General features: G+C 32.2%; 3 protein-coding genes and 1 non-coding gene across 6 annotated transcripts; 3 read left to right on the top strand and 1 right to left on the bottom strand.

The window, feature by feature from the left end:
* The first annotated feature begins 2,154 nt into the window (after nucleotides 1-2,154).
* TRNAS-AGA lies at nucleotides 2,155-2,236 on the top strand. The gene has a single exon. It is a non-coding gene; the product is annotated as a tRNA-Ser (tRNA).
* A 678-nt stretch (nucleotides 2,237-2,914) lies between these two features.
* On the bottom strand, nucleotides 2,915-5,741 carry LOC110619788 (E3 ubiquitin-protein ligase AIRP1). Of its 2 annotated transcripts, XR_002488714.2 has the most exons (4): nucleotides 4,770-5,741; nucleotides 4,458-4,636; nucleotides 3,212-3,309; nucleotides 2,915-3,097 (listed from the first exon to the last, which is right to left on the bottom strand). XR_002488714.2 is itself a non-coding variant. In XM_021763344.2 (2 exons), the coding sequence occupies exons 1-2, from the start codon at nucleotides 5,575-5,577 to the stop codon at nucleotides 4,602-4,604; spliced, it is 843 nt and encodes a 280-aa protein (XP_021619036.1). In that variant the 5' UTR covers nucleotides 5,578-5,741; the 3' UTR covers nucleotides 4,337-4,601. The 2 variants fall into 2 exon arrangements, 1 of the variants encoding a protein (XP_021619036.1); XM_021763344.2 differs by lacking the exons at nucleotides 2,915-3,097; nucleotides 3,212-3,309 and having other exon boundaries at nucleotides 4,337-4,636.
* Nucleotides 5,742-6,130: 389 nt separating this feature from the next.
* Nucleotides 6,131-12,439, top strand: LOC110619332 (protein RETICULATA-RELATED 1, chloroplastic). 2 transcript variants are annotated; one of them, XM_021762695.2, is made up of 9 exons: nucleotides 6,131-6,451; nucleotides 6,524-6,699; nucleotides 7,677-7,841; nucleotides 7,936-8,028; nucleotides 8,119-8,234; nucleotides 10,463-10,561; nucleotides 10,655-10,960; nucleotides 11,078-11,242; nucleotides 11,806-12,439. In XM_021762695.2, exons 1-9 carry the CDS (start codon nucleotides 6,307-6,309, stop codon nucleotides 12,095-12,097), a joined length of 1,557 nt encoding a protein of 518 aa, XP_021618387.1. In that variant the 5' UTR covers nucleotides 6,131-6,306; the 3' UTR covers nucleotides 12,098-12,439. The 2 variants fall into 2 exon arrangements, with proteins under 2 accessions (XP_021618387.1, XP_021618386.1); XM_021762694.2 differs by having other exon boundaries at nucleotides 6,132-6,699.
* Nucleotides 12,440-17,784: 5,345 nt separating this feature from the next.
* Nucleotides 17,785-19,114, top strand: LOC110618737 (putative elongation of fatty acids protein DDB_G0272012). The gene has a single exon (XM_021761972.2). It carries the CDS (start codon nucleotides 17,902-17,904, stop codon nucleotides 18,748-18,750), a length of 849 nt encoding a protein of 282 aa, XP_021617664.1. The 5' UTR covers nucleotides 17,785-17,901; the 3' UTR covers nucleotides 18,751-19,114.
* Nucleotides 19,115-21,685: the final 2,571 nt, after the last annotated feature.

Below are 21,685 nucleotides of genomic sequence, written 5' to 3'. Positions count from 1 at the left end.
CTATCTGGAAGCTTTCAGCATCAATTGTAGGTGCTACAATGGCAGATGAAGATGCTTTAACCAACGTATTTAAAGACATCTGCCCAATGGTGCACTTGCTTTCTTCTTGATTCTGTTCCATTTTCTCTTTTTGATCCTTCTACTTCTTCCCACGTCTGGTGATTCTTTTGGGTTCAGAAGTGTATTGCAACTCACCTTATGAATGAGAATGAGTCAAGACCATGCAACTCAATGCGCCCCTGTTAGAGAATAAAAACAAAATATTAGTTCTGAAACAAGAACAATTATTGAGTGGTAGTGCTAACTATTATATCAAGTAGAAAAAAAAAACTCCTAAAATTAAAAGAAAAAGAAAGGAAGAGCCTTCAAACAAAAAAATTTGTAGTGTTTAAATTAAAGCTTTTATTAGCTATTTTGACGTAAAACTTGATATGCTGTTCACAAGTATCAAATTGTTCATAGAGATTGTAGCTTAACTACCCAAGAGTTAATTTAATTACTCACTTTATCTAGACAAATATTAATTCAATTCTCAATTACCAATTAACTAAACTAATTATCCGAGTAAAATTCAAAAAACACAGTGATAAAAAAGCAATGATCACACCAGCTTCTGATTTGACCTCACCAATACTGATCAATTTTATTTCCATTCAATTCGCATATGCAATTGCATGAATCACGCACCAAATCTCTTTACGCATTCAGTTCATGTTAATTATCACAAGAAGCAAATTTCATAAATCTTCTTTCGATCTAAATATATTGAACAGATAATCAAAAGCATTAAGCACAATGATAACTAGGCAACAGAAAATAATAAGACCAGAATAAATTAAAATTAAACAAATTACTTTTCATAATGAGGTTGCTCTCATTGCTCTAATCAAAGAGATGTAGCCAATCATATTTATAACAAAAAAAAACCCTAAAAATCTTAATTGAAGCATAATAATGGGCGTAACAAAAGAAAAGGATGAGGAGGAAGAAAACTAGATGTGCAAATCTCGAATATCATTGCTTCGTCTTTCCCACTTGCCTCTTGAGTTGTGCTCTCCACTTTACGGCTGCCGTTCTCCTCTCTCGCGAATGGAAAAACAATGTCCTTTTATATGTTGCGGGTGAAGTGGGAAAGACTTGGACCAGATTTATGTAGGCCCATAACCTAAAATTATAATAATAAATAAATAAATATGCATAAAATCATTAAAAACAATATATTAAAAATCAAAATTTTAATATTTATAAAAATTAAATTAAATTTATTTTTATCACAAATCGAATCCAATTAATCATTCAATTAAATTTTAAATTTTTAATAATTTTTTTATTTTTTACACTTTATTTTTATTATTTTAAAATTTAATTGAAATATTTTAATATTATTATATTTAATTTCTTTAAATTATTAAAAATAATATATTATTATCGTTAATCGGTTTGATTTTATTTTTTTTTATTTTTTTATACTAAAATTAAATCAAATTAAAATAATAAAAATTTTTAAAATTAAAAATCGAAAAGAATCGAAATAAATAAAAAAATCGAACTAAAATTTTAAATTAATTTGATTTGATCTATTTTTTTAATTTAAACCGAATACTCCTCACATTTAAAAATTATATTTATTTATTTTATAGATTTATATAAATTTACTGCTTAGACAAGAATTTTTCGATTAATTAAATTTAAAATAATTAATTTCAATTATTTAATAATTTAAAATTAAGATATTATATATTACTCATAAGACTTGTTAACCTGTAAATGTGAAATTTTGAAATTTGAAAATTAATAATCCGTAGTTAATAGATTATTTATTAATTTATATTAATAATATAATTAATATTTATTTTTTATGTTTTTCAAAATTACACAGAAAAATTATTAATAATAAAATTAGAAAAGCTTCCTGCTTTTTTTTTAATACATTGAATTTTTGGACCTTCAGGGCTGCCACAACTCAACCGTGTTCAATACCTTAGCACCACGAGAAATGGAAACAGTGTATTGCATGGTCAGAAGAAGTTGACAGAAATTACTTGCCATGATCAAGAACACAAGTGGAATACTGTGAATCCAAATGAAGGAAATAGTGGGTTGTAAATGATTTGCTTTAACGACTGGTTGAGCGTGGGAAAAGAAAGCAAAAACGTGGACATGCCGGAGTGGTTATCGGGCATGACTAGAAATCATGTGGGCTCTGCCCGCGCAGGTTCGAATCCTGCTGTTCACGCTATTCTTTTTCTTTTTCTTTTTTTTTTTAACTTACGTGAGCATTCGGTCGGTTCGATTTAAAATTAAACCGAACCGAATAAATCAAAAATTAAAATTTTAATATTTCTGAAAATTGAATTAAATCAATTTTAATCAGAAAGAATCAAATTGATCTTTTTCTTTTTTTTTCTTGTTTTTAGGGTGAGAATTCGATCGGTTCGATTTAAAATCAAACAGAACTGAATAAATCAAAAACTGAATTTTTAGTATTTCTAAAAATTTTTAATAAATTTTTTATTTTTTACACTTTATTTTTAATATTTTAAAATTTAATTAAAATATTTTAATTTTAATATAATCTAATCTCTTTATATTATTGAGAATAATATACTATTATTACTAATTGGTTTGATTCGATTTTTTTTATTTTTTATAATCAAAACCGAATCGAATTAAAATAATTAAAACTTTTGAAATTAAAAATTAAATCGAACTGAATTTTTAAATCAATTTGATTCGGTCAGTTTTTCAATTTGAACCGAATACCGATGAACCTACGTATCGTTTTACCTTAATTTAATTATTTTTATTTTTATTTTTTAATTAACGCATTCTTATCATCTAATTCTAACTTTTAAATTTGAATCATACTATTAATTAATTGAAAAAACAAACATGAAATCATCAATCCATATGCTATAACTGTAATCATAATCTCTCAACTTAATTAATCAATCCAATTATAGAAGGAAATTACAATATATATATGTACTAATTCAATCCCCCTTTCCAACTCAGATTGCATTTTCTGAAATCTGAAGTAGCCTTCATTATGTGAAGACTGTAACAGTACAATGCTTCCTTCTCCATCAAGAAAAATCTGTGAAAAGGAATTGCAGAATGAAAATAATGTTATATAACATTTGAGCCCATCTGTGCTTTGCTGTTCAGGTGGTAACAAGAGAAAGGTAAGTTATCCTTAGTAAATTATTACCATGTTTCATCCATCAATGTACATCCCAGCATAGAAGTGAATCCTTGAAACTGCAGAGACCAATACTGAACATTTTATTTTGCTGTCCATTTCAGCACCTGAGCTAAGTAACAAACAACAGAAGTTGGACCAAGCTTAAAGCTAATGCATTTAAAGGACATCATGCTAGAGAAGGTAGGGAAATGGACATAAGATAGAAATAAGTGAGTTTCTCCAAAATTGGATGAGATTTATTCATTTATATTTGGAAGATTTATAATTTAGTCTCTGAGTATTGACATTATTAACAAGTCAGTTTCTGTATTTTTAAAAACCTATTAAAACATCTTTATTTTTTCTTTTCGTCAACGAAATAGTTTTTCTATCCTCTTTTTCATTAAAATTGAATAAAATATGAGAGATAAAACTTTTAAAATCCAATTTTACCCTCAAATAAAACCCCTTATTTAGTTTTTGGATATTGTTATTATTAACAAGTCAGTCCCTACATTTTCAGAAATCTATTAAAACGTTATTATCTTCTTTCATATCTATTAAAACGTCCTTATCGTTTCTTTCCGTCAACGAAATATTCTCTCTTCATTGTTTTTTTCCATTAACGAAATAGTCTCTCCCTATATTTTCAGAAATCTATTAAAACATCATTATCTTTACTCATATCTATTAAAACGTTCTTATCGTTTTTCTTTTTGTCAACGAAATAGTCCCTATCTTTTTCACATCTGTTAAAATGTCCTTATCGTTTCTTTCCGTCAACGAAATAGTCCCTATTTTTTCTCACATCTATTAAAACGTTCTTATTATTTCTTTTCGTCAACGAAATAGTCCATATCTTTTTCGCATCTATTAAAACGTCCTTATCGTTTCTTTCTGTCAACAAAATAGTCCCTATCTTTTCTCACATCTATTAAAACGTCCTTATCGTTTTTTTCCGTCAATGAAATAGTCTCTCCTCCTCCTCCTCAAAAAAGAAGAAGAAGAAGAAGAAGGAGGAGGAGAAGGAGGAGGAAAAAAAAAGGGCAATTTGATTTTTACTATATTTTTAATGGTAAAAATAGACGGAAAGACTATTTCGTTGACGGAAAGAAAAGATAATGACATTTTAATAAGTTTCTAAAAATACAATGACTGATTTGTTAATAATGATAATATTTAGATACTAAATTGTAAATCTCCCTTTATATTTTGAATTCATAATACACCGGAGTTGGGCAAGAATTTTCCAAAAAAGAATAAGAAAGCATACCTGTTTAAGCTTCAATACTTTTTTCAGCTTTGCAATTTTGGAAATTTTAGCATAAATTAGATATACCTGCCTGGCTACTTAAGAAATGATTCAATTATAAGGCATTGTACAGCTTCCATTATGAAGAGTGATTGATATGCAAAGTCATAAAATAAACAAAGAACGCCACCATGAATTAGCTGCAGGAAAACATCAAAACGTTTTATTTGACAGAATAATTAAAAAATTTGATTTTATTTAAACAATTAAGAAGTAAATATTAAATAATTAATACCCAGAAAACATAAGATTTGAAAGGAAATTATTCCAAACCTCCACTAGAAGATGAAACCCTGTTGTCCAAGAAATCAAGAGATCTCTGAGTCCAATCTGAAAATGCACGTACAGGCCACAGAGAAAGGAACTGGTTCCTCAGCCAATTCATGCTATTTGCCACATCTTCAAAGCCAAAAGACTGAACATTTTCTAGCCGGAGATGATCCTCAAAACCATCAACCACCGCCTTCCGGCAAACTGGGCAAGAATTGTGTATGTTCAACCAAGGAACAATACAATCAGAATGATAAAAATGCTTGCATGGAAGCTCCCTCACCTCCACATCAACCTCAAATTCATCCTTACACACAGGACAATTCGTGTCCTTCATCAAATGTTCCTGTGTTATCTTCACCATTGGCAGCGTCTCAATGGCTGAAGCTGGCGCAGGAGGCACTGGTCTGTCATTATCAGCCATATCAATATGGCCGGGAACCACCGCATGTGGTGGTGCACTCATGGGTAGTCTTTGTCGAAGAGGAGGATCAGATTCCCGACGAATTCTTCTATCAAATTCAGGATATCTCCTCCTTATTGAAGGAGGAATCATTAGTGCTAACGAGTCCACCAACCGTGAAGCCGGAGGGGGTTCAAAATGGGTCAGGTCTAGCCGCAGAGGCCTTGATATTTCAGGCACATGGCTCAGCACATTAAAGCAACGAGGACAGAAGTTTTCATGTGGGTTCATGGAGGTGAACGTGAACCTTAAGGGTCGTCTGCAAGTTTGGCACCATAAGTAATCAAACGTTGGCGTTCTTGGGTTGCCATTGAGTGTAACTCGAGGGTGGTGGGGACTCAAGGACATGGTTAATGTAGAAATGGAGATTAGGGTTTGTGTTTGTTGAGGAAGAAGGACATGGATGGAGGAGGGATTTTTATATATGAGTTTCTTTATATTTTCTTTTGTTTTCTCTGTGTAGAAAATGTGGTTGATGGGTTTGCTAGTTTCTTTGCTTGAACAGTTTTGTGTTCCTTCTTCTTCTTCACAAAGCTAAGGATGATTGCGAAATGGCTTTTGATTGCATAATAGCTAACTCGTGAACATGAACTTATTCATCAAGTTATTGCGTTTTGCATTTGTTTCCCAGTTATTCTTAAAAAATAAAAATTGAAAATGAATTATAAAAAAAAAAAAAAAAAACTATTTTACTTATTAAGCTAAAAAAATAAAATATAATACGTATGAATTTATTGACATCACCACTTCGCCGGGCGTCTCTAGTTGACCAGCCCAAACCCACCAATGCGGACCGAGTCGACTCATCCAAAACCACCGGAGTTAACTCACCAAACTCGTTCGGATTGGGTTGGTCCCCTAGTAGGCGGCTATCCATCCATCAAAACCCCACCCATCGCCTTCTCCTCTTTCTCTCTTTCACTCTCTCTCTCTATAACTTAGCCCCTAATTTCTAGAGAGAGAGAGAGAGGCAATTTCCCGTGAAATGAAGCAAAATCCGAGAAAATAACCAGAAGGAAAAAAAGGGGTTGAGTTTTTCTCGGTATCCAAACAGAAAATTGTTTTCCTCCTTAGGCCATGTCTCATTTCGTGTTCCACACAGCTCAAATCCCCACCACTACTACCACAAGCGCTGCCAAGAACTTACCGTTAAAGCCTAATCTTCCTCCGATTCTTCAACTGTGCCCACGCCAGCAGCTCCCGGCTGCCCAGCAGGTGACCTGTAAGCTACGGAGGACTCTTGTCATTAAATGCTCGTCTCCTTCTATAATCGAAAGTGGCGATTTCGTTGCAGCTTTGGAGAGGTGTTTTCTGGCGCCGGATGCTGCACCAGTGGATTTAGGCTCGGCGTCGAGTTCGAGAGGAGAGTTTGGACCGGTTATGAAGGGGAAATACGGTGCATTTGGTGCGGTTACTTTGGAGAAAGGGAAACTCGATTTGTCGCAGAAGGAGTCGAAAGTTAGCCCTGAGGTCAGTAGTTAATTAATTTGTAGGCGAAACCTGAAATTGAGCATTTCTTGTGTAATTCTAAGTTTAAAAAACAGAACTTTGAACTCAACTAGCGCAAATAACTTGGGGGCTGTCCACTGCATGAATTTCTTCCGGACTGAGAAATTATAAACATTTTGATCATTTGGAAGCTCACGATAGACCATTTTTGTTTTTTCATTTTATCATCGGATTAACTTCTCACTTATGATCAGCAGGCAATTGTTGAGTTTCTTTTGTGAAGTAATGTGCTTTGTTCTTGAGTGCTTAGTATATCTATGTATTTGTGAAGTAAATTGTGTGCAGACAGATATATCTATGTATTTGTTGAAACATTATCCACTGGAGCAGATAACTTAAGCTGAAATTACAGATTAGCATTCTTTGTCAACCTCTGCTGATTATTTGGAATGGGGCAAGTAATAGCACATATGCCTAATGTTATACCATGTCCAAATGGGGTTTCAAACTAAATTTGCTAGCAAAATGTTAAGCTGACTAAATATCAATGCATAAGTTAAAAAACTCCTCTGGACTTTCTAGTTTCTGCTGTATTAATTCAGTAAATGATACTAGAATGTGGAGAAAAGAAGTGCTAGGTTTTGGTTCTTCCAGCATATTCAGGAGCCATGATAATCAGTTAAGCAATTTGGATGTTATGTTTGATGCCTTTAAGTTGGCTATTATATTCCATTAAGACCAATATTCTCCCTTTTTTTCTTGTACACACACAATTACACGTGCTATTATCTTAGCACACAGTTTATGAGCAATTCACCAGCATCCGACATTTAATAATGCCTAAGCAACAGTTTTCTGACCTCAATTGTTTATGCTAAGGGCCCGCTTTTATTGAACAAGTCCACTAGAATTGCTCATAACTAACCTAGATTTTTTCCTTGGTCACCGTGAAGATGGAAGATTTTATGGCAAACTTTCTAATTCTTTTTAAATTGCAGGTTGCCCTTGGGGGAGGTGGAGGAGATATTGGGAAGAAAATCAATCATGGTGGTGGTGATGGAGGTGATGATGATGGTGATGACGATGATTATTTCGATGACTTTGATGATGGTGATGAGGGAGATGAGGGTGGGCTATTCAGGAGAAGGAAATTTCTTGAAGAGGTTGGAATACTCATATATGATCAAATAAAGTCATTATAATGTTGAGTTGGTGAAATATCATGCTTATGTTATTGCTGTTTTGAATGAGTGGCAGCTTTTTGATCGAAAATTTGTAGATGCTGTTCTGAATGAGTGGCAGAAAACAATGATGGATTTGCCCTCTGGATTCCGGCAAGCTTATGAGATGGTGAATTATCATGCTTATAATATTGCATTATTATCCTTGTACCTTGTATCCTTGAGTAAATACCGAGTCTGAGTGAAACAATGCCTCCAGGGTCTGGTCAGCTCAGCTCAAATGGTGAAGTTCCTAGCAATAAATGCCAGGCCAACCACCACCAGAATGATCTCCAGAGCACTTCCTCAAGCAATTTCTAGGGCATTTATTGGAAGGTACTTTCACTACATTGGCAATTTAGTGTTTCTTTGTAAGCATGCCATATTTGATGTCTTTTGTAAAATCATAACTTCACATTCATTTTTAGCTAGGAGACTTCCTAATGCCTTTGGCTATTGTAAATGTAAATATATTAAATTCTTATCCCATTAGGATGAACATTCAGCATGGGTGGTGTTTCCAAGAGCAAAATTTGCCTAAATGAAATTTGCATTCTTGTAGGAATAAGAACATGTATAACAAGGAAATTTGTGTCCTTTTAGGTATAAGAACATGTACGATCTCTTAGTGGATAGTTGAGTTTTGAATTTGTGAAATAGGTATTAAACAAAGAATTTTCTGTAACTTAAACCTTTTCTTAGCAAATTTCTATTGATTTTCCTCTGAGCTTGTTATTATACCCGAACTGTATCGATTTGGTCTCTCCCCACCCCCCTCCCCCCCACGGGCCCAGAAAAAAGGAGGGGGGGGGGCAATTAGCTCTCGCTCTCTCTTGCACAAGTTATGAAGGAAGATAGAAATTATCTTGGCAAAGATTCCCTCAAGGAAGGTGTTAAGGTTATGCACCTCAACTGAATGAGAAAGGATGAGAATAGGGGCAGAGAAGAGAAAAGAAGAGAGAAAGAGAGAGAGAGATGAGAAGAGAAAAAGAAGAAGAAGAGAGGAAGATAATTAGGAAGAAAGGAGAATGAGAGGGAGAGAATAGGGAGAGTATTTCATTATTGATCTCTTGGATGATTACAATAGATTCTCTCTTCTCTATTTATAGACTGAGCTGGTTAGCTACAACTACTAAACTCTCCACAACAGCTCTAACTAACAGAACAGGCTAACAGCTGCTTTTCCCTCCAACATCTTTGCTACTCTTATCCTTATACTTCTTCCTCCTATATGTGACAATACCACCTCCATTAGCACATACTTGTCCCCAAGAATGTGAAAACCCTGGAAACTGAGCTGAGATAAAGCTCTTGTCTTCCCATGTGGCATCCTCAGTAGTCATGTTGAGCCATTTAATAAGCCCTTGCACTACCTGCTCCTGCCCCCTGACTAATTGTTTCTTGTAGCTAAAACTTGCTCAGATGCAATCAACATCTCTTCTTCCTGAGTTGCTGGAAGGTCAAGTATAGGTGTAACTCTATTTCCCAACTTCTTTTTTAACATGGAAACATGGAAGACAGGATGCATTGAGGATCCTGCTGGTAGCTGCAACTTATAAGCTACTGAACCCACTCTTCTCACAATCTGGAAAGGGCCATAAAACTTTGCACTGAGCTTTAACTTGTGCCTGAGAGCTACAGAAGTTTGCCTGTAAGACTGTAATCTCAAATAAACCCAGTTCCCCACCTGGAATTCCCTTTCACCATATGATATCTTGAGAAAAAGGAAGACAATCTTTTAGGGCCAATTGAAGATACCTTGAGAAGTTCTAGATCTTGTTTGAGAGGATGGACACAACTTCTAGCAGAACCAGATAGCAGGGCTAATTGTTATTGATGTGGCTCTTTTATGGATCGCATTTCATCCTGCAAATACATTGCCGCAGCTTGAAACAAAGAAAGATGCATTAATTTGTGGTGGTTGAAGATTGCATGAATTGGAGATAAGTATTTTGTGATTGTTTTTCTTGAGAGGAAGATAGAGAAAAAAAAAAGGGAAGAGGACATTGAACAGTTATATTGAGTTTGAGAGAACCATTAAATAGATTGTGGAAATGTGTAGGCTTTGCTCTACTTTGATATGAGGCATGACTGGTGGCTCAGGTGGTGATGCTCTACTATTGATAGTCGATTCGGCCGTGATTTGTGTGCCAAAATTTCGGTCCTCACGACAGAGTAGAAAAGAGGAATTTGTAGGAGGAATTTTACCTGCCACATGGCAAATTTGCTGCTTGACTGAAATTTGGCCCTCTAGTGACTACTTTCCTGAGTTATGAGTTAATTGAATTCAGATCTGTTAGAAATTGGTAATTGAGGGTTAAAAATATAGCATTATTCTGTTTACTGTGAGCATCTGGTTGAACAAGATACCATTCAAATTTGATCGAGTCTATCTCTGTTTATTTATTCTAACTTTTCTCACGTGGGAGTTTGGGACATTGTCTGGTTTGTGAGCTTGAGCCTCTATGTCCACGGCCATGGTGCACCTTTTTGAATATTATCCATCAACACCAATAGAATAATATAACTTCAGATTTCTGATGATGTGATATTCTGTTTCACAGGATGCTAGCAGATCCTGCATTTTTATATAGGCTTCTTTTGGAGCAGGCTGCTACATTTGGCTGCTCTGTTTGGTGGGAGGTGAAAAATCGCAAGGATAGGTAATTGTTCTCTCTTATGACAGTAGAAATACAATTTACATTCTCAATTTGTGTCGTGATTCTGAACTGATAGTTGTTCTACTGCTTTTATAGGATAAAACAGGAATGGGATTTGGCACTTGTAAATGTGCTCACAGCAACAGCTTGCAATGCCATTGTTGTTTGGACACTTGCTCCTTGCCGTTCATATGGAAACACATTCCGGTTTGATTTGCAAAATACATTACAGAAGCTTCCGAACAACATATTTGAAAAGAGTTATCCACTTAGAGAATTTGAGTTGCAAAAAAGAGTCCACTCATTCTTCTACAAGGCTGCCGAGCTATGTGTGGTTGGTTTAGGTGCAGGGGCAATACAAGGTCAATTGTCAAATTTTTTGGCCAGTAAAAGAAAAGATAGGTAAGAAATGTTTCAAAGAAACAGTTTCTTCCTTCAACTTTATCTACTTGGTATTTTTTCTACAGTGAAAGACTAAAGAAAACGCTAACTTGAGGAATTTCTTCACTTGTTTGGCAGGTTATCTGTGATGGTCCCACCTGTGAGTAACTATGCACGTGGCTATGGTGCTTTCCTTGGACTATATGCAAACTTGAGATACCAGCTATTATGTGGATTTGATAGAGCAATGGTCAACCATTTTGATGTTATCGGAGTGGCACTATTTTTTAGCACAGCTTTAAGGTATGCTTACTATTATGTTTTTAAAATTTCTTAATGTTCTAAACATACTCTTATAGTAGGACTTAATGATAAAATTGACTCGCATCATGAATGACTTTTTGGCAAGAGCTCAGATGAACTTCAATATGCGATTGGGGTTTTGGGGTCAAAATCATATACTTATTTCTAAACACTTATTTTGTTTATGGTCTGTCTCCCACAGCTTGGTAGAGGACACAGGAAATTTTTGTTTTGTAACAAAAAGTCTGGACCTTCACTATAGTTGCTTTTCTTCTGTTGTCAATATCCTGTTATCACTGTTTCCTTGGCGTTTATGCATCTTTCTGAATGAACCCAGCCAAAGTTTTATTTGCTATGAAACCCTCAATGGCTTCAGTCTCCATTTTTTATGCATTATGGCATACAGCACATGTGGTGATCTTCCAACTTCTGATAAAGCTATCCATTTCTAAACCTCTGACAAGACTTAATATCAATTTAGTTGTTTGAAACTCTCTGGCCGCTTATATTGTACTATTGGTGTTTGTCCCATTAATACCATTTTGCTCTGGAATCCGATGCAGGATTTTGAATGTGCAAGTTGGAGAGACATCAAGGCTGGCCTGGATAGGTGCAGAGGCAGATCCTCTGGTTCATTCGGATAACCTTTTGAAGGCTTACAATAGACCTTCTGAGGAAGTTGCTACAGCATCATCTTCAAAATGGTTTATATCAAAGCAAACCCTTGTTTCCGGGCTAGGGCTTCTCGGCATCAAACAAGGGAACGTCGAGTCTGTTGACGGGGAAGCATCATCGGCTCCGAAGACACGAAGAAAGAGGGTCGTCCGGAAGAAGGTGTCTGCAAGTTCAGCATAGTTCATTTGATGTAATCACCATCATCCAATTTTGGCACCTGGTAAATGATATGAAACGAAACCATGCATCGATTTGAGAATTAAAAATCGGCTCGGAAAATTCATCATGATTCTTATGTACATCTGCAGATGAAACCAAAGCAACCATCACCAGAAGATTTTTTTTTTATATATATAATTTCTTTGGGAGGAAAATATGTTTTAATATTTGCATTCACTGGTTTTGTTTTTAGTTGTAATAACAGAATCTTTAGTTGAATTCTCAACATTGATATTGACTGTAGTAGTTTAGCTTTGAGCTAACACCTGTTCTTTTTCTGCATTAGTGAAATAATTTCTCTTACATCTTGTAGTTTGAAGTCTGAACTCTTCTTACTTGGTTAAATGCAAAATCTACCAAGTTCTTTTATTTATTAATTTTTACGATTTTTTATAAATAAAAGTGGTTAAAAGATTATTATTTTAAGTAAAATTAAGTTTTAATATGCTATTGAAGGCAAATTTGATAAATCAACTAGAGAGCATTGCTCTAATAAGCTTCAAATCCTAAATAAGAATAATTCCTTTTCTTTTCTTTTTTTTCAATTTTCAGTATGATTTCTTTTGACCATGCAGTATTTCAAAATGCCAAGGAAATATAATTAATTAATCAATTATGCAGCCTCCATAATAGTTGGCAAGTTCATGGGGAGGAAATGTCCCATTGCTTTCATGGGAATGTGAAGGTGTGAATTGGTAGGGCTAGGCTTCTCTCTATGAATGGCCAACCAAACATGGATTGGGCAATTTTTCTAGCTTGAAGGCCTCAACCCATGTCCATCAAACTCATCAACTCTTCACTTGAGGACTCCAACCCTTGGGAAAGGGCAGTTGATGTTGGCATGTCTCCCTACTGCCTTGTTGGCTTTAATATCCCTATTCAAAGTGATTTTTTTAAAAAAAATCTATTTGGGAAAATTACCATCCAATTTGTGTATTTTATTAAAATTAATAATTCAGTCTTTATTATTTCTAAACTCAATTATTTTTCTTTTGTATTTTTTATAAAATCAAAATTTTTAGTACTTTTATCAAATAAAATGTTAATAACTTATTTTAATTTTGGTCATAGAAATTAAAAATTGTTTCAACATAAAAAACAATAAAAAAAAACTAGAGCCGACATGGATAAAAGTTAATAAATTGACTAATTTTTTAAAAATATATATATATAAGAATTTAATTTTATAAAATATATAAATATTTTAATTATTTTATGTTACGAAAATATATGAAATAAGTAGTTTATGTAAACAAAATAAAAGCAGTTCATAATTATTTACTCAATGAATTTTTAAGTGTCGTCTCAATTTTTTTTAATTATATTTGATTGGTATTATAATCTCTTTAAAATTTTGGAAAAAAAATTCATTGATAAGAATTATTATTATTATTGATTAAAGATTATGTATTTTGAGTGGGAAAAATTAACCATATTCAATTTTATTAAAAATTTAATTAATTAACCATATTATTATTGATTATTGATTATGTATTTAATTAAAAATCACTTATATTTTATTAAAAACTTTGTTCGACCTAAATGTTCTAATTCTTGTTTTGATGATTAATAAACAATTAGTGTACTACTAATTGTCTTCAAAAGTGTTTGTATTGGGCTTGTAGGTCCCTTATTGAAATAAATGAAATCGTTTCAGTATCAAAAGTGAAAAGTGCTAATTTTGGAAGCATATTATAAAAAAATGATCATAAAGTATTTCTTTTTATTATTATGCATTGTCAATTTATATATTGTGAATTTCAATTAATTAATTGTGATGGTTCAAGAGTTCTTTCATTTCTAAAAGTTTTATATAGCTGAGTTTTTAATTAATTAACTTTGAGGGACCAAAATGAAATTTTTTAAAAGGAGTTATTTTAAGATTATTCTTTATCAAAATTAAAGATCTAAAAATATAGATTACAAAAATTCAAACGGATTGAAAAATGGAGTTTTATAGCCTAAATTATGATTTTTTAAATATTTAAAGAATTATTTTTGTGCCCCTAAAGTTAAACTTCCGGCTTCCAAAAGTGAAGGATAGAGACAAAAGTTCCACATGTTCGGCCGCCGAACATTTACTTTAGGCTGCCGAAAGTCTGTTTTCAACTTGCTCCCTAAAGTGTAACCTTCGGCTTCCGAAAGTGAGGGACAGAGACGAAAGTCTCATATGTTCAGCCGCCGAACATTTACTTTAGGCAGCCGAAAGTCTGTTTTCAACTTGCTCCTTAAAGTGTAACTTTCGGCTTCCGAAAGTAAGGGACAAAGACAAAAATTTCATATGTTCAGCAGCCGAACATTGACTTTCGGTCTCCAAAGATGAGATGCCCCTTAAGCTAAATGTTTGGCTTCCGAAAGTGAGAGCCAGAGACGAAAGTCTCATATGTTCGGCCGCCGAACATTGACTTTTGCCCGCCGAAAGTGAGTTTTCAATATTTTCTAAGTCAAAACTTCGGCTTCCGAAAGTGAGGGACAGAGACGAAAGTTCTATATGTTCGGCCGCCGAACATTGACTTTCGGCCGCCGAAAGTATTTTTATAAGGAGAATGTTCTTCACCTCAAATGGTTCGACTGCCGAATTTTAAGTTTAGGCCGCCGAACCTGAGTTTTTTTTAGCATGATAAAACGGTTATTTCTGTACACAAACGGTTCTATTTGCATTTAATGCATCCCCAACGGCCATATTTATGACTGAACTATAAATATAATGTGTTTTTGATATGAAAATGTTACAACAACTATCTAAGTAAACATTTATTGAGATTAAAGCATTTTTCACTCTCTCTCTCTCAAAACCTTGAGCCAAAGCATTAATTTCTTGAAAGCCTTTCTTGAGTTGTAACTAGTTGGTTTTTAAGAGTGAGTGAAGGTTGTTGATTGTTTTTATTATAATGGGTGTGCTATTGAGTAAATGATTGCTCATGAATAAAAAAGAGAATTGTTAAGAGCAAAGTTTTGCTCTAAGATTGTAAGGGGTTTTAATCTTCACCCAAAGAAGATTTGATAGTGGAGTTGAACTCTCAAGGAGGGTTTTGAGGAAAAGACGTAGGCTTGATATAGTTGAACCTCTATAAATCATTGTGTTGATTATCTTCTTCTTTATTGCCTTCTAATTTGTCTTTTTGCCTTAAATGTTTTATAAACCCAATTCACCTCTCTTGGGTTGCTTCAAGGGACAACAAACTTAATTTAAATTTAATTCAAATAATCAATTTCAGAGTGAGTTTAATAATACTAGTAAATATAAACTTCTACATTGATTTTGGATACTTATAAAGTATATATAAAATTAATTTTTAGGATGAGTAAGATTTGATTAGTTTTTTAATAAGGACTAAAATGTAATAATTTAAAAAGTTGAGGGACAGTTGGTATATATTATATCTCCATTAATCACACCAAAGAGAAACATTTGAATAGAGTTGATGAGTCATCCACCATTAAAGTCTGCTTTAAATTCAGAAGCTCTCATGGCTTTTCCAACCATAAGGTATTGTTTCTTGATTCACATGGCCAGTACATCAATCCACTATTGTCTGAAAGGTCTATTGATTGTTCAACTTCACTCCCCAACCATCTCTGAATTCCCCTTTTATTTCTTCCATTTAATAATTCATTTAAGTTCCCTGCTAGTCGAAATTCTGATTCATCATGAATCAATACAATTCTGAAACACAAGTAAGTGGGTTCTTTATAAAAGAAAATATCTACTTCAATATATGATAGACCGAATCTGTCTAAAAATTTCTCTTTTTATTTAATAGACTAAACGAGAATGAATGTATTACGGTTTGATATTCTGAAATTCAAAAAATATACTTTTACAACGTGTGTGAATTTAGTCAGAAAAAATAAGGCTTCTCCCCCTTTATCCTTTATTTCTTTTATTCTCTAGTAACGTATAACTGTCTTTATCTCTTATTTCTTTTATTCTCTAGTAACGTATAACTGCCTTCTTACTACAATGTCACCTGTCTCTATCACTCAGATCGTACGTATGAATGGGTCATAGTATCTCTTCACACTAGACGACCATTTAATTCCCTCCGGCGTGCATACTGGCAGGGCTGCAAAGTGACTTGACTCACTTCCCTTACCTTCTATCACATCACCGGACTAGACTTTTCATGGATAGGTCCGCGTGCGTAGTCAATCCAGTCCACTTCTCGCTACAGGGTTGGGCCACGCAATGTTGGGCCGACCTACCAGTATGTAACTTGATGGGCTTTGGATCCATCTCCTTCTCCAAGGCCAAGTCTCGCCCCCTTGTAAGAAAAGCCAAACGGTTATCAACACTGATATTGAATCTGACATCGGTTGTGAAAATCGGTTGTGGAAAGGGGTAATATGTCTCTTACATGGACCACAGACACTCTTTCACGTTAAACTAGTTTTTGAGTGAATTAGACATGACTCAAATTGAACATGATATAATAATTTTTTCATCCGATATTAAATTTTTCATAAATATGTCACGCACTAGTAAAATTTTGGATATTAGGTATTATAATAATAAAATAATAAATTATATTTAATTTACATATAATAAATAAAAAAACTTAAAAAATAATAAAATATTTTAATTATATTCAAAGAATTTTATAGGTAGTAGATTGTCCCATACTAAATCCGACCATCGTGATACATGCGATAATAATGGTATGAACAATTCATGTTTGGATTTTTTTTTTACGTACCATTTAATGATATTAATTTATAGAATTTTTTTTTAAATATTAATAGAGGTTGTGTTGTCTTGTCATGAATTAGGACTAGGAGACAAATTATTTCTTTTTTTTTTTCTAAAATTAACAATAATAAGTTAAAAAATTATATTTATGACATTTATGGTTTGTATTTAAATTCTTTTATTATTTCCAACTACTATATTTGCAATTAAAAAATACATTCAAAAATAATTTTTTTTTAACAAAAAAGATGTTATTTGCAAATTCTCAAACCCATTTAAATTACAAAAATCAATAAAATTATTGCATTTAATTTTTTGAAAATTAAGGTTTTTTTTTTCAAATTATAAAATATATTTAGTATTTTATTATTTAAAAATAAAATAAATGAAATAAATTTTTGTTTTAATATATAACTTTTGAGTTTTTTAAAAAAAAATAATATTTATAAAATAATGTAAAATTATTTCTAACAGAATACCCTTAAAAATATTTAAGAATTTCTCAAATTTAAGATATGACTAGGGTTTCTTACTACCTCCATTATTTATTGTTTATAGTTTATTTATCTAAATTAATAAAATAATTAATTATTTTAATTTTAAAAAAATATAATAATTTATTTAAAATACCACTTAAATGTTAATGTTTTATTTTATATATTAGTAGCGATATATAGAAAATAAAAATTAATATTATAATATTTATAAAGAAAAAATGTTCTTAGTAGCATTGAATATGCCTTTGTAGGCATTGGGCAAATGTGACCATGCTAATCATTGAACTGTAGAGCAAAATTAAGCTACAAATAAATTTTGGAATTTTTTTTTTTTTCCATTTCTACAGATTTGCACAGAGTTATTTTTTTATTTATTTATTGGGTTAGGATAATAAATGGAAATAAATGGGGAAGGGACAGATACTGAGAACAGCTGATGAGTTAGGGCCAGCTACACTATCATCTCTCACATTAAAACTCCAACACTTGATTACTTCTACATAACCCTTAAGCCTCCAGCATCTCTCCCCTAGCTCTCTCTACTCTTCCTTCACCACCACCACTGCCGGAGTGCCGCCATGGACTTCTTTTTCCAAACTATCAAGTATTGTGTAGCGAACCATCTTAGCAAGAACCCAGTTTACCCAATCCTTGAATATTGGCTAGTGAAGCATCCAAATATTCTGAATTTTTCATGGAAACAAGGTGAAACTCCAGGTTCTTCTATTTTTTTCCTTTCTTCCATTGTTGTCTCGTATCTCTCTCTCACTTATCTCCTCTCTCGCTCAACCCTAGTTTCATGTAGCCCTCGTTTTCTCAAAAACCTCACAGCCATTCATAACATTGTCCTCCTCTCTCTCTCCTTTGTCATGGCACTTGGCTGCTCTCTCTCCATCATCCTCTTTGCTCCCAACGTCGACTACCTCGTTTGCTTTCCTAAAAAAACCCCACCAACAGGACCTCTCTTTTTCTGGGCTTACATATTTTATCTCTCCAAGATTTTTGAATTCATGGATACCCTTTTGATCATCTTGAGCAACTCCGTCAGAAGGTTAACTTTCCTCCATGTGTACCACCATGCAACGGTGGTGGTGATGTGCTACATATCTTTGCACTCGTCGCAATCTATGTTCCCTTGTGTACTCGTCACAAATGCTACTGTGCATGTGATAATGTACTTCTACTACTTCCTTTGTGCTGTAGGGATTCGTCCAAAGTGGAAAAAATTAGTCACAGATTGCCAGATTTTGCAGTTCTTTTCAAGCTTTGCCATCATAGCTTGGATCTTCTACTACCATTTTACAGGAGCAGGTTGCTCGGGGATCTTGGGTTGGTGCTTCGACGCCGTTTTCATCACTTCTCTTTTAGTTCTGTTCCTTGACTTCCATTCTAAGAACTACTCTAAGCAGAAGACCAAGGGAAATTAACTACCAATATCTATAATTAATGTCTACAATGGTGATATATGGACATGATCGTCCTTGTTTTTCCTCTTTTTCTTGTTTTTAGTCTCAATTTATTTCTAGGGTTTCGATTTTGCATGCATGTTCCCGAGATACAAATTAAAATCATTGTTAAATTAGCGTTGGATGATCATTGCACTCATAGGCAATGGTCTAGTGGTTTCGGTCTGAGTAAAACTCAAACTTGTAGTAGAAAAATATTTGTTTAGATCCAGTCTATATGGATCTAACACTCAATAGTATGGTATGGTAGAATCATACAAAAATAGATAACATGTTTTTGTGATTTAGATCTATTAAAAATTGGAGCTAAACAAGATTATTTGTCCTTTGATTTTTCTTTTGCTTCAGGTAATTCTGAAAAAAAAAAAGTTGTCTTGTTAATTAAAATTGAATTAGTATTGAAATGAGGAGTTTTATATTTTTCTTTGTATTAATAAAATTTCATCAAACAAAGATGAATATCATTCCAAATAAAACAAAGAGAAATATCATCACAAATAGAAAGACGATTATACCTAATAGATTTTTTAACCAACATATGAGCAATTAGAGTAGTATTGCGACGAATCCATCTAACAGAAATATATCAGAGTCTAACAAAAATTTACAATTATTTAAAATCAAATTTCTACATAAGATAATTTGGCAAAATGCTCCTCAAGTGCCTGTCTAAAACTTTATATAAAATAATTTGGCAAATATGCTCTCCTTCTTTATTATCTCTCGAGTATAAATCATTAAATCTTCCGAATAAAGTCACGAAAGAGAATTTGTACGAGATAAAACTAGAATAAGATTTCAAAACTGACGTCGTCGTTGCGATTTTGAAAATCCATAATAACCAGTAAATCTCTATTGAGTATTACCTTTTAAAACAACCGAATCAATAAAATTTGAAAAAAAGCTAACCCCATAAATAAACACATGACTCTTTCACATTAACGAAAAATTCCCTTCCAATCCTTATTTACTGACTAAGAAACAACTATCAAAATATAAAAAATTACAAAAAATCTATAAAGTTAAAAGTTTATTTACATGAAAAGATTAAATATTTGTTAAAACTACTTTATTTTTTAATGAGTCGAACGAGTCAATTCAATGGGAATAAAATTTTATTTAGAATAATTTATTTTATAAATAAATTATTATTAGATTATACATATTTGAAAATATTTTGAATTAAAAAAATTAAAATTTTTTATTTTAAATAAAAAATTAAGTAAATTAAATTTTTGGATATTTTTTATTAAAAAAAACTTTTATGTCTAAAAAGGAAAAACTATGCATTTACGACTTTTTACATTCATTTAATTTTTTTTTTATATAAACCATTCGGGTACAAAATTCATTTATTTGATTAATCCGAACTCGTACCGATCAGATCCATTAATAGAGGAATGCACTTCTCTTAAATTTTAAAAAATACTTCATATCGAGAGTTTGAAGAAATTTAAAGTATCCGTCATTTCATCTCACCCGTCAAAGATTTCAATATTAATGTTTATTAATTTTCTTTTTAATTTAATGGAGAATTAATGAATCGGATAGTCACGCAAATAGGAGTAAGCAGTATTTTGTTCAAATCAAAAAAATTGATTGAACTGAATTGATTTAAAAATTTAGTTCAGTTTTTTATAATTTTGATTCGATTCAGTGTTAAATTTCAGAAATTTCAGTTATTTTGGTTCAGTTCGATTTTAATCAGAAAAAAACTGAAAAAACCGAACCAAATCGATTAGTGATAATAATATATTTTTTTAATAATATAGAGAAATTAAATCATATTAAAATTAAAATATTTTAATTAAATTTTAAAATATTAAAAATAAAGGGTAAAAAATAAAAAAATTATTAAAAATCGAAACCGATCAAACCAAATCGAATCGACCGAATCAGACCGGTTCGGTTCGGTTTATGACCAAAATCGGTTCGGTTCGGTTTTTATAAACACTAAAATTTTGATTTTCAGTTTATTCGGTTCGATTCGATTTTGAACTGAACCGACCGAATGCAGCCACAAATGCTATAAGATGGGAGGTAACCCTAAACCAGATTTGAAATTTTATCCTTATTTAATTAGATAATATTAATTTTACTTAATTAATTAAATACACTACTACATTTTAGACTGAAGCAACGGTAATTGATGTAAAATTATTATTTTAATAAATAATTTAATTTTTAAATATTAAAATAGAAAAAGGGAAAAAATGTTATAAGACTACTTTTTAAGATATATATCTTATTAGGTGGGTTGGCAAATTTTGATAAAGGCATTTAGCTAATTTAATACGTATGAAAATTGGTCCAAAATTGGATATTCTTTAAAAAAATAAAATTATGTTACTTAAAAAGAAAATAAAATTGGACTGCTTTCAATTCTGTAGTATCTTCATAATGGGACAATTGATTTTAGCCCTTAAATAGATTCTTACTATATTATATCATCTTCTTTCTCTATCAACTTTTCTATCTATTCTCATTAATTTCGCAATTAGATATTTGCCCTTAGGGGGGTCTGAACTGAAAAATCGAACCGAACCGATTAATTTCGGTTTAATGGTTCGGTTAATCGAAAGGTTCGATTCGGTTCGATTAGTATTTTTTAATTTATTCGGTTTTCGGTTTAGTTCAGTTTAAATGTGTTAAATAACCGAAAAACCGATTTTATACATAAAAATACTGATTTTATATATATTTTTAAATTTTATATGAATTTTTATGAATTTTTTAAGTATTATTATTATTTATTCAAACAATATTTATTGATAAATTTATGTGAAATATTTATTAAATTATTTTACTGAAATTAAAAGCAGAAAATTAAAAAAAGTTATAGATTTCGATTTGAATCGAACCGAACCGAATTGATTTTTATCGATTCTGTTCGATT

The sequence above is a fragment of the Manihot esculenta genome, chromosome 7 (assembly GCF_001659605.2).
Source record: "Manihot esculenta cultivar AM560-2 chromosome 7, M.esculenta_v8, whole genome shotgun sequence".
NCBI lineage: Eukaryota > Viridiplantae > Streptophyta > Magnoliopsida > Malpighiales > Euphorbiaceae > Manihot > Manihot esculenta.
This window is presented reverse-complemented; position numbering and strand designations above follow the sequence as displayed.